This window comes from Falco biarmicus, chromosome 8 (genome assembly GCF_023638135.1).
Source record: "Falco biarmicus isolate bFalBia1 chromosome 8, bFalBia1.pri, whole genome shotgun sequence".
Classification (NCBI taxonomy): Eukaryota; Metazoa; Chordata; class Aves; order Falconiformes; family Falconidae; genus Falco; species Falco biarmicus.
In genome coordinates, this window is record NC_079295.1 from 16,766,555 (window position 1) to 16,778,695 (window position 12,141).

Sequence of the window (12,141 nt, forward strand, 5' to 3'; positions counted from 1 at the left end):
AGCTCATGGAAGCTGAGTATATAAAAAAATGCTGTTGTTTTTATTTTAATAGTCCATCCTCCACCACCTGGGAGCTGACTAGACTGTGTACACATAGTTCTCAGAAAGAAACTGAACATTAAGTGATCTAAAGCATACATTTTAACTAGCACTCCTTTATTTACACAAACTTCCTGCTAGCATGTGGACAACATGGAGATGAAAAGCATACGATCTGAATGAAAGGTTCCAGCAAAGGGGGAGAAAGTGTAAGACAGACAAGAGAGTTTTATAAAGAACTAGGGAAGAAAGAGCCAAAGAACGGCTGGGCAAAGAAACTGAGAGCTTGGCTCATCTCTGCAGCCCTGTCTCCCAAAGCTGAGGAAAGCCTAGATTCTTGGAGTCTGTTCCAAGTGCCTTTGTTCTTCTCACACCGATGAACTCACTGGCAAAACATCCATCTCCTCCAGTGCTAGTCCATTTCCTACTACCATTGGCATTACTACATTAGTTTAAAAGGCAAAGCTCTATGTAAATATGTTTCAACCCAACAGATCACCCACACAGGTAGCCATAAGAAGTCATACCATGCTGTTATGTTTGCACTCGTTTTATTTTTAACTACATATAGAGCATTAGGGTTACAAACTCACATAAACAAAAATTAAGAGAAAGTACAATTAAGACTGCTTTGTGCAACCTTCATCCACTGCTTTGTGCACTTGCATTGTTAAAATGGTCTGTACTTAAAATCTCACATTCTATACTCCCCAGATGGGCCTTATCTAGAAATGAACTGGGAAGAACAAGAGAATGTTTATTCTACTGGTTTTAGAAGTTGAAGAAACTGTGATACATATGAAGCATGACACTGCAAAAAGAAAAGGCAAAACAAATGCAAAGAATAACACCACCAAAAGCTATCCCTGCCACTGCATTCCTATATGACAGTAAGAAGTCCTTTCCCCTGCCTTTACGGTTATTTTTTGTGTCCTTATTTTACAGATATCTATTTAGATAATCTTCAACCTTATTTGTGTACATATTCAGTACACCTGGCACCAATTAGGACCTGTGCTTTAAACATATGAATTGCTTTACCCTGCAAAATGCAAATGGAGACAGGACAGTATTTTAATAAGTCCTGCCAGGTGAAGGAAATTAATCATTATTAATGGAGCACTTAGACATTATGGTGATAACCAGCAAAGGAAGACTCAGGAGTAACTTTATAATCTGGCTCTTTGGGAAGGCTTTCACTAATATAGTTTAAATTAAAACTGGAGCTGTACAGAAAACTGTAAGTATAAACCTAAATGCTAGGCAGCAGTGAATCAAATGAATACAATATAACCTAATGCCACGACCCTACAAAACAAAGTATTACGTGAACATGTGCATTCACATCATTACAATAGTTAGAAGATATCGCTACAACTGCTTAAACTGAGCCATGAACACTGTGCAATTAATTCACACCTCACGCACAAAAAAGGCCCACCTGAACATCAAACCAAGAGATGAGGTTGTAGTTTAAGTGCATTACAACCTCAGAGAAGCTGGACAAGTCTATGCAGCTTCTAAGAAAAAAAAAAAAAAGCGTTAAAAGATATTGAAGATACACTTTAAATACCTGACTTCCAAACAAAAGAGCAAAAAGACACACAAATACCTCCCACCCCGAAATATTTACCTTACTGCAGTAAAGCATCCAAAGCTCATACAGCCTCTCCCGGGATGCCATTCCTTCCCTTCGTCTTCTCGTCGACACCAGCTACTTTCGTTCAAGACCCTACCATGCTCAGGTGCCAGGTGCTCCTTACGCAGTTTGTGCTTTATTATTGCAGTTATATCATAACCCGAGAAGGCGAGGATGGAAACAACAGCGTCTCAGTCTCTCCTTTCCGGGTAAACAGCGTAGCACAGCACAAGCAACCGCAGGCAAGTGTCAAGCATGTCCGTCCCTCGCCAGCGCTGCTTCGGTTTTAATCTCTGAAAGTGAAAACGTACCCTTCAGGCCCCGGCTGGAGGAAGGAAAAATCCGTACGCAAAGGCCAGGCGCGACCCGGGGAATTAGGCGGCAGCCGGTGGCATCGCTTTCGTCCCTGACACCACTACCCCCGAGGCGGAGGAGCCTGGCTTCTCGTTTCCGCGGCGCTTTCCCCTTCCCGCAGGAGCCAGCGGCGGGAAGCAGCAGGGTGCTGAGGGGAGCCGGAGCCCGGAGGGCGCGGGGAGGCGGCGGTAAGGCGGGTCACCCTCCCACCGGGGCACGGCCGCCCGCCCGACAGCGACAGCCGCCGCCACCGCCCTACTGCCCCGCTACCCGACTCCACAGGCGGCCCCCGGCGGGCCCAGGCAGCGACGTCTCCCGCAGATTAGTGGCTGCCCGTGCAGAGGCGCCAGCCGCGGCCTGTCCCGTCCCCCGCAGGGCGCGGGAGAAGCCCCGCGCCGCCCCGCCGCCCGCTCCCGGGCCACGCAGCTGCCCCGCGCCGCCACCTACCGCGCCCTCGGCCCCCCCCCGCACCACCGCCGCCTCTCCCCGAACGTACCCGGGCCGCGGCGGGGGGCGGCCGGCCAACGCCGCGCGGCAGCCAGGCAGCGGAGGGGGCCGGGCCTCGCCACATCGCCCGCCCCGCCCGCATTCCGGCACACGCCCCGGGCCGCTGCCGAGGGGCGGGGAGGCCGTGGGCGCCATCTTGGCTACGGGCAGTAGCAGCCGCTCCGCTCCGGGCGGAGCGCCCGAGGCCACGCTGCGGCTCTAGCGCCAGCCTGGCGGCCGCGGCCCAACGCCTCTGCCCGGGGCCGCTGGCGGGAGCAGGGGGTCCCGCGGGGCGGGCTGGGCCGGGGCGCTGAGGATGGATGCGTGCCGCAGCCCGCCGCGCCTCAGCTGAGGAGCAGCTGGTTCCTGTCAGACGGCAGGCCCCGCTGCCGTACCAGCATCTGCCCGCCCGTAAAAGCGTCGACATTCCCAATCCTGTGGGACAGAGCACCTCAGGAAACCTCCATGCTGCTTTACAAGTGGTAGAGGTTATCAAGCACATACGTGGTTTTGGGTGTGCTCCAGAGAGGCCTGCCTGCATAGCCCGAGGAGTGTGGGCTTGCACACACCGAAGTACTGCCTTAAAGCAGCTCGTAACATCATATGGAGAGCTTGTGTAGGGCTGAGGAAACGCTCTTGAAAGAAAGTTACATTTCTAAACGAGAAATATGATAAGACATTCCTCAGCTTCCCGGTGTGGCTCCTTCCTGGCCTGCCAGTAGCAGGCTGCCCCTGTGGAGGCACAGTGCTCCTGCGTGTCCAGTGGCACAGCCCTTGCAGGGGGGCTCACAGGGCACTCGCCGGGGAACGGGCTTCCCGCCAAATCCCTCTGCTCCCTTGGAAAGTGGCGCTGGAAATTATCGTTGTGTCAGCCTCAAAAGAAGGGCAAAGGAGACTCAAGGAATCCTGTGCCTTCTCCCATTGGCTGGGAGAATCACAGTCCTGCAACCTCTGGCCACAGCCCTGGTCCTTCTGCCACTGGGTCACCTCCTCAGCTGGGTAAATCCTATACAGCTTCATGTGATGCAGCTTTGATGGCACAGTTGATTCCTTTGCAGTAGATTTCCACACCGCTGCCATGGTTTCATGCAAGGTTTGGAAATCCTTTGCAAGGGAATTGACTGTGCAATATCATTATACAGTCTGTTGTATAAAAAACTACTAGGGATGGATAAGTGTCACCAAGAGCCCAGAGACAGTCTGAGATTGCTCCACGCAACATACCTTTGCGTATTTGTCTTGCTTTTATAAGACTGATGAAGATTCCCTGGAGGAATTTAAGGACTAATCTGTGCTCGGTGTTGTTTCATGCAGATCAGCAGTCCAGGAGCGGGAGAAGTATCTTTTACTGCAATATCTAAACATAGTTCCTAGCATGGATGGAGGGACACTGACAAAAATGAGTCTGCAAAATCATTTCTAGTCCTGTGATACATGTGCTGTGGTACTTGCTGCTAGCCACAACAGCCTCTCACCTTGAGGTTACAACATGATTTTTTTCATCAAGGAAAAAAAAAAAATATCAGAGTTCATCTCTGCCCCCAGGGCAGGATCTCCTATGCTTAAACCACTCTGGACCCCTCTCTGTGAACAGTCTCCAGGAACAGAGGACATTCTGCCTTCTCTAAAATGACAGAGTTTTCTCAGGGCTTGAGTTACTGCTAGGAGCTCTGCCCAAATAGCCAATCTGCATCACCTTCGAAGCAAAGGCAAACCATTATTATTTGTCCCTTCCACAGTAATATGGGAAGAGAAAGCTCTTCATAGTGTGGTTTCTGAGTTACAGATTTTTATCACGTTTTCTTAGAGCCTTTTCTAAACAACAGCCTATTTCAAACTTCTACAGATTTCTCCCTTTGAAGAAGTCAGGCCGAAGGAAAGCCGTATACAAACCTCAATCCTTCCTGGAGGTACTGCTCTGCTTTCTTGCATTACTGACTTTTCCAAACTGTAGCTGCTCCCATGTACAGAAGTCCTACAATAGGGTCTAGTGAAACAACAAAAAACCCATCCACTAATAGAAATGGGAGACTCCTCCCCCCTTGTTAAATGCCACCACCCATATAATTAGGATGCTCACAGACTATAAAGTAGCCATTTTCAACTTTGCTGGAGTTGGGGTGATACAGTTATGGTAGTAGGCCTAGGCAGCTATTGCTGCTTGTGTAAGCAATTTGTGTCATATAACTACTCTAGTGGAAAATAAAGTATTTGTCTTTTACAACAAGATAGTCTGTTCTAGTGGCACACAGGGTGAGGGTCTCCTGGTCTGATTTTTCTAGAGGTCTTCCTAAATGAGGTAGCTCACTGTAAAGTTCTTAAGGGGACTTTTGGATGTCTGTATTACTGAGTGTGGGTTAAGTTTACTCTTTGTCAGTACAAGTTTTTGCTGTTTTTTTTCTTATATGCAAATATGAGCGATAATGAGAGAGGTCAGTAGGAAAGGTGGACTACAGCTCTGTCCCCACAGGTATAGTATAATTCTAAATTAATTTATATTTCAGTACTTTGTAAAGACTCAGCTAAGGATATGGAAGTCAAAGAATGGAAGAAGATGTAAAAAGAAGTATTATCAGCAATATATAGGCACTTTAAAATGTGAGTGTTTAAGGACTGGTCTAGCTGTGAAAGCTAATTATTAGCCTTTTCATCACTGTCCCTTCTATAGTTATGTAGTAGTTGTTTCATGCAACTTAAATAGCCAGGTAGGCAGTGTTTGTCTGTATTTCATTGTTCCTTAGCTGCTGATTTGTGGCAACTGTCTGTTTAAAACAGTGGTTATTTATCATACGTTGTTCATTACTTGTGGTTTTGTACTCTCTTCAGTAGCTGTATATTAGTAACTCAGCCATCTTACTATGGACTGAACTTGTCAGTCAGCAAGTTCAGGTGACAGAATGGGTAGAGAAGGGTGTGGATAGGGAGGAGGCATGAATCTGAGGTTAAAGAAAGATTCAACAGAAGAATGGACCATGTTGGTTTGCAGCTTTGAGTCCAAGGACCTCTGAAGTAGCAGGAAAAAACCACACACCTTGGAGTAATGCTTTTCTTAAGCTATACTTGTTTTCTGCAGAAGTAAATGACAAAGGCAAAAGTCTGTATCTGACTTTCAGATATTCTGAAACCTGTTGTTTGGCTCTAAGGCATCTACTGAGATAATGCCCCAGGCCAGTAAAAATCATGCTGAGATAGGACTATGGCAAAGCTTTTATCTGAGGTTTTCTTTGATATCTTGGGGCTAATGCTTTGTGTATTAACAATGAGGACCTGAAATATGCTTAGAAATTACCCTGTCTCTCAGCTCTTCCATCTTCCTTTACAAACAGACCCTTGCACAGAAGCAAGAAATAATCTTTACATTCCAAGTAAGTGAGCGGCCTTGGCAGGTGCATATAAAACATCCAAGATCATGATACCTTTTGCTGTATGTAAAGAAATAGGACTTTGTGGATGCTAGTTTCTAGACATTCAAGCCAAATTAACTTGAATTTGCATTTGGAGTGGCTATTGGAAAAGGAGCAAGCTGGCCCTTGCAAGATGCCAAGGCCTCTGAGATGGTACTTTGCTGAAAGAAGCACAGGATCAGCTTGCCTTGAGTTTCCCTGGCTATGATTGCACAAAATGCCTGTGCAATTGTTCTATTGGGTAAGCCAGCAAACTTAATTAGTGTTTATTCTTCCTCCTGTCACCACAGTCATATCGTACCCCAGGTAGTTCAGGGCTTGTTAGTTGTTTGCAAAATTGCTGCTCTGCTTTCATATATGTGGGGTTAAACCATTCACCAGACTTAAATTCAGGAAGGGATTTACCCCAGGGTAGCCTGGGACTGTGGTGAGTCATTTTGTGCTTTCTCCTTTCAGCTTGTTTCCACAGGGGGCCTTCAATATAATGAATCCCCCACTGTAAAAGGTCCAGGCAGTGGCTTGATCTCTTCTGCTCCTTTTCTGTAGCACAGGCTCTCTTACCACAGGCCTAACAAGTTTGCAGCTGTGCTAGGAATGTTCTTGTGTAGGATACATCTTAAAGACTCTTCCAGACTAAATATATAGTATGTGCTTATGTGCTTTGGTCAGCCTAGATTCTTACGAGTTCTAACAGCCAGTTAAGATTCGTGGGTGGGTGTTCAGGCTCAGAACTGCCCCTCTCTTTTGCTGTCATTCAGGTTAGCTATGTTAGCACTAGCATGTGTGGACTCATGCTACAGCTGTTTTTGTTTTGCAGGCTCAAAGATGCCAGTTGCTGCTGCACAAGACTGCATGGCAAAAGTGTTCTGCTTCTTCCACCAAACTGACATTTCATTCCAAGTTAGCCATTCATTTACTGTCCACCATGTTATTGCCAGTGACCAGTAAAGTTACCATACTTGCACTTCAAGTCATTCTGCTTTAGTTAAGAAGTTGTTTAATAAATGATTTCATGATGTTGCAGTGCTCAGCAGATCTGGATCTGCAGCATGGCTCGTGAAAGCAATCAGTGTGTCAGGGAAAAAAACAACCACGTGGCAGCAACCAAGGTTTAAGGATGTGTAGGTGTTGGTGGTCTCTGGTGATCTGTCTGAACTTTGTTCCCTCTCAGCTGACAGGGTAAGGTTGTCCTGTGAATGCCTGCTATAGCAACTTGGGGCCTAACTCTTCTTGGTTCCGTGAAGAGTGCAAATGAAGGGAAATAACTAAAGGAAAATGGGCTTAGGAAAGCACCAGCTGCTGCTAGAGATGGGATTCTTCCAAAATGTTAGCACTGTGGCCTCTCGGATGTTAGGTGTTGGCTGCAGCACAGTGCCTGCTTCTAAGTAGGATGTGAAACCAAGGCTGTACCTTTCCCTGTGCTCTTGTGAATCCTCCAGGGATCCTGCTAGCCGAACTCCTGACACAGAAATGGTATGGAGACCTGAATGATGGCTAGTGTTGTAAAACTTGAAAGCAGAATTTTAAAGATCCTACAGTGTTGTATAAACAGCATGCTGTTAAAGTATGTGTGAGACTTGTGGGGGCCCACTTGCACACAAAACCGGTTGTAGACTTTCTAACATAATGGGTCTCTCTTCTGGTTTCCAACCCCAGACTCTAGGGAAAGTGGCTACTTCTCTGTGCTGTGGAGGGTCAACATGAGTTCAAGTCTACAAGTGTGAGGTCCTGGCTAAACAAAAGAGCATAGTGTAGGCCCTGAGCTGGAAATAGGAGCGATGCAATCCTGTGCAGAATTTGGGACTTAATGCCAAATGGCAGCGGGAACTATTAGGCACCAAGGCTGTTTTTCCATCATGAAGTGAATAAGCAACTGAAAGATTTATTTTGATACCTATAGCACTACAAAGTCATTGACAAAAGTAGTTCTTATTAATAAACATGGTAAATAAATGTTTTGCTCTGTCTTAAGTCATCTTGTGTCACAGCTGCAGGCTTGGTATGCAGTACCTCCATGATGATACTGTGGTTGAGAACTTGCCAATCTATTCACAGGAGAACTATTTATAAGAAGTACATTGCTTTTATGAGACCATTCATGATGTAAGGTACACCCTGTAATAAATTCAAGCACAGATTTGGTCCCATGGATTCAGTCATAGGTGGATTTTTGGTTTTTCATTGTCATAAATGAATATTGTATTTTATTTTTTCCTCTAAGGTCTGAAATAATATTTTTCTTCAAAGAGGCTATTTTTAAATTGATCTGAGACTGCAGATTAGAATTCAACTTGGCAATTTAGATGCAGGTTTTCTGTGAGCTTGTGTGTTACCAGCTCATCTCCACTGACTTCAGGAGAATTACTCCTACCGGCAAGCACAGTCTTTGAAGCCCACTGTAGTCAAGACACTTTCTGATTCAGCCTTTTATTTAAAGCCCAGCCAAGCACTGCAAGAAAAGGAAGCGTAATCCATGTAGGCTCTGAAACTCCTTGGCCTTAATAAAGTACTAATGGCACTGCTTATTGACGTATAGCTTGGGAAAGTGCTGGTTAGGAAATATCCACATTGGTTGGAAGTTTCCAACTTTGGCAGTCATGGAACCTGAGTCAGTGAATCATCGGTACTCACCAGGCCTCAGGAGGTACTGTGGTCCTCAGAAGTGCAGCTGTTCATAGAAAACCCAGCTTTCTTCAAGTGTGTTACAAGACTGGATGTCCCTGTAGTGAAAGTCAACCTGGAGAGAAGAGCAGTTACCTATGAACTCCAATATTCTGCCTCCAAAGTAATTCCTATTATAGATCTGTAGCTGGCTGAGGTCCTGGGGCGGTGAAAGCAAATCCAGACACAGATGCACAGGATGCCTGGTGGCAGTTCTAGGTGACTGCAGCTTGCTAGATGAATACTGATGCTGGCAACACAACAGTGAATAGCCACTAGTATGTGCAGAAAAGTCAGTTTAACAGTAATAAATCTGAGTCCTAATTTAAAGCAGCGGTGCTGTGAGTCCTTTCTGTTCCAGTGAGAGTAGAACTGCAGTTGCTTTGAAAGCGTTGCAGTACGGTAGGAAGCAGAAGCAGGGTCTAGTCAAGATCACTACACTTAAACTGTACATGCAGGTAAGAAATAAGCTCAGTGATATACCTGGATTGCCACAGCAGTCACATGCCCTCGGTGTTCCTAGGTGTTGATGTGATAACTGGATAAGGCTCTGGCTGGGACAGAGGGAAGCTTTTCCTGGTCCTATTTTTGTTGCATGGCTTTAGGTGGGCAGGTTTTTTTGTTTTTCATTTACTAAGATAATAAACTGCTTCAAGACTGATTCTGACTCTTATATCTAGCACAGCAAAGATTTGATGTTGAAAAAATACTTTCTGCTCTTATGTCAATGCTCAATACAGTTTTTGCAGGTGCTCAAGTGCAGTTGTATAGACACAAGAGTACTGCTGCTGTGCAAAACCAACATCTTACTCTGTTTAAAAAAAAACAAACAAAACCACCCCAACAACACTTTGGTATCTACGTCTGTGCAATCAAACTTTCTGCACAGTCTTGTTCTGAATCTGCAAAGCATGCATAAATGTGTCCTAATTCTAGGAATTTTTTTCTACCTCCATATTAATTCTTAGTTTCTCTGCTCCTCAGATACTTCCCATCAGTCCATCCTGTTCTCACCCTTCTCATCTGACTTCTTTCCCGTTACAGCTTGAAAGGACACAAGAATGTGCACTAGTTTTCAGCACTTGGACCCAGAACTTGGCTTAGCTCAGCAAAGCCTAGAACTGTGTCACTGGAGAGAAAAAAAAAACCAAAACAAAAACCAAAACCAACCCAAAAAAACAAACAAACACAAATTGCAAGCTGTATTATCCTATGTAGTTGGAATCTATCTGGAAACTTGCTGTGATTTTCTATGTAGCTTCTACTGGACAGGAAAACTGTGAATTATAGATAAAGCTTACAACACGGATGAACTTTTCATGAATATTGGAGGGACATTTTCCACTCTTAAGGCTATTCTTGGGCCAAATCTCAAATCCTTAGCCTTATGTGTGAGTATTGAAATCTTTCACATCTTGGCAACCTCTCGCCTCTTAGTAAAACTCTTTCAGGGAATTAATCTGGGAGAGAGAAACGTAGATCTATTCTGGGCTGGAGTATTCAGAAAAAAACCCAATCTATCATGAATCAAATATGCCTTCATTTGCAGCTCAAATACATGGTGGTGGCTCTACAATAGGATGCGTCAGGTTGCCTCTGTAGTAGTGTAGTCCCCAACTTTGTCTACCTTGAAAGAAGAGCATTGACTGGGACATAGGAGATGTGGTTTTGTTGTCAGCTCTGTACTGAACTTACTAGTTTAGATCATGTATAGCCAGAGCGGTTTTAGAAGATTGGTGAAGTGCTTATATATATATATAAACTAACAGGTAAACATACTATTAAAATAAAAATTAATATAATAACCTTCCCACCCACCCCCAAGTACTAACCAACCATTTGTTTGGCTAAGAATCCCAATTGACTTACCTACCTCTTTGGGAGTCTAAACCCCATTAGGTGATTCTAATATAGGCAGTAACATACATGGAGACAATATGGAAAACTTACAGCTGTGATGATACAACAAGACCTAATGGAGTCACTGAAGCCAGTCCAGTGCTGGGAGTCAGGATATTCTCCCTTCCTCAGGAGGTACTGATAGCCTATATAGTTGGGATATTCATAGACCATCCAGCAGCCAGTTTCCACCTTGAGAGAGTTGCAGCAGTTGAGATAGGCACGCAGGTCTGGCTGGTCTGTGATGGCTTCACAGGAGCAGCCCTCGAAGACTCTGTTGTCAAAGAAAGTGATCTGCAATAAAACAAAAGTAACCTCAGTCACACTGGAAAGTGAAAGCTGGCTTTGTTTTGCCTAGATTGCACAAAGCCATCTGAAGACTGCAGGAGTCCATAGGGACACTTCTACCAGGCCCAAAGACTAGCAAAGCCCTTATCCTCTTTCTATAGGATGCACAACTGGTGTTGTCATATCTCTAGTACTACAAATGACTGTGGTAGTGGTGGATGTCCCTTTGGGACTCTGTGAATTGGGGTGCAACTTTCATTGTGACGTCATGCTGGAAATAGCCTCTCAGCAGCTTCATGACAAATTTTTGGGAGCGTTTGGAGAAAGTGAAACTCAAATTGCTCTGTGACTGAAAGCTCCAGGGACAACTTCTGTGTATCACACAACCTTTCAACTTTGTGCCTATCTCCTGCACCCCGTCCTGGCCTCCTAGAAATCTTCTGCAATGTAGAATACAGGTGAAGGAAGGAATAATTTTCCTAGATGTGAACAGTGCTGAAGCTTTCACCTCTTTTGCTGACGAAGGAGCAAAACAAGACTGTTGTGTCTAACCCAGGTTAATAATTGAGCACTCTAGGTCCCGTTGGGCAGCTATATCTTAGCAGCGGTAAAATCATTAGATTCACACTTAAATTCAGTGGCATTGTTTGGCAATATTTACTACATTTGCTTGGAATAGAGTACTTCAACTGTTATATTCCCGTGCATCTTACAAGTCTAAGAATATATAAACTTTAGATCTCTTTCAGTAGCTGACAAACTCAAAGGGAAACTAGCCAGGCAGAAAAAATAAAATCAAAATATTTTTATGTGTAAATGTTTTAGCATTTGAAAGCTTGCAAGCAAACTACAAGGCTTTCTTTAGGAAACTTACCAAAGAGCTAGATAATAAAATCACTCTAGGTTTACCCTCTGCTAATTTGTTGGTAGACCAACAAACTGTTTGCAAACATACTTGCCTACAGAGAGCTATGCATGCCCTAGGTTGTTTGTCAGTGCTCCAGTCGCTCAGCTGTTCTTACCTTTGCCATTTTTGCCAGGGTTTAGCTGTGAAAGCTCAGCATGCAGGAGGAGTGAGCAGTACTTTATATAGAATGCACAGTGCCGCATCCACAGGAACAGGATAAAAAATATTTTTTTGCTCAGTAAAGAGAATGAATTTTTTTCCTCTCCCCCTCTCCAGGTCATTCTCTAAACAAAAGTAATAACAGTAGTTTGTGGGGTACCAACTTTATTATTACTGTGAGTAAGCAGAGGAACAGAGTCAAGGGTAGGTCAAGCAATATTTCTGTTATTTTACTGATGGAACATGTTCAAGTGGAAGTGCTGGAAATGCTGCAGCAGAATTGTTTCCTGTCACTTCATTTTTAA

At 44.7% G+C, this 12,141-nt stretch overlaps 2 protein-coding genes across 5 annotated transcripts in view; both read right to left on the bottom strand.

Moving 5' to 3' along the window:
* Positions 1-2,044, bottom strand: part of NBEAL1 (neurobeachin like 1) — an 88,736-nt gene extending 86,692 nt beyond the window's left edge. For 2 of the 4 annotated variants that reach the window (XR_008823697.1, XM_056350295.1), the window contains exon 1: positions 1,673-2,044. Coding sequence is in view for 3 of the 4 variants with exons in the window: in XM_056350295.1 (XP_056206270.1) it covers positions 1,673-1,723 (51 nt within the window). In the remaining variant the exon portion in view is untranslated. The remainder of the gene's footprint in view (positions 1-1,672) is intronic. The other 2 variants (XM_056350296.1, XM_056350297.1) reach the window with 2 other exon arrangements.
* A 6,104-nt stretch (positions 2,045-8,148) lies between these two features.
* On the bottom strand, positions 8,149-11,801 carry LOC130153775 (gamma-crystallin B-like). The gene is given in 4 exon segments (XM_056349079.1): positions 8,149-8,883; positions 9,598-9,627; positions 10,506-10,836; positions 11,793-11,801. Coding segments are annotated over 4 exon segments (822 nt in total). The 3' UTR covers positions 8,149-8,431.
* Positions 11,802-12,141: the final 340 nt, after the last annotated feature.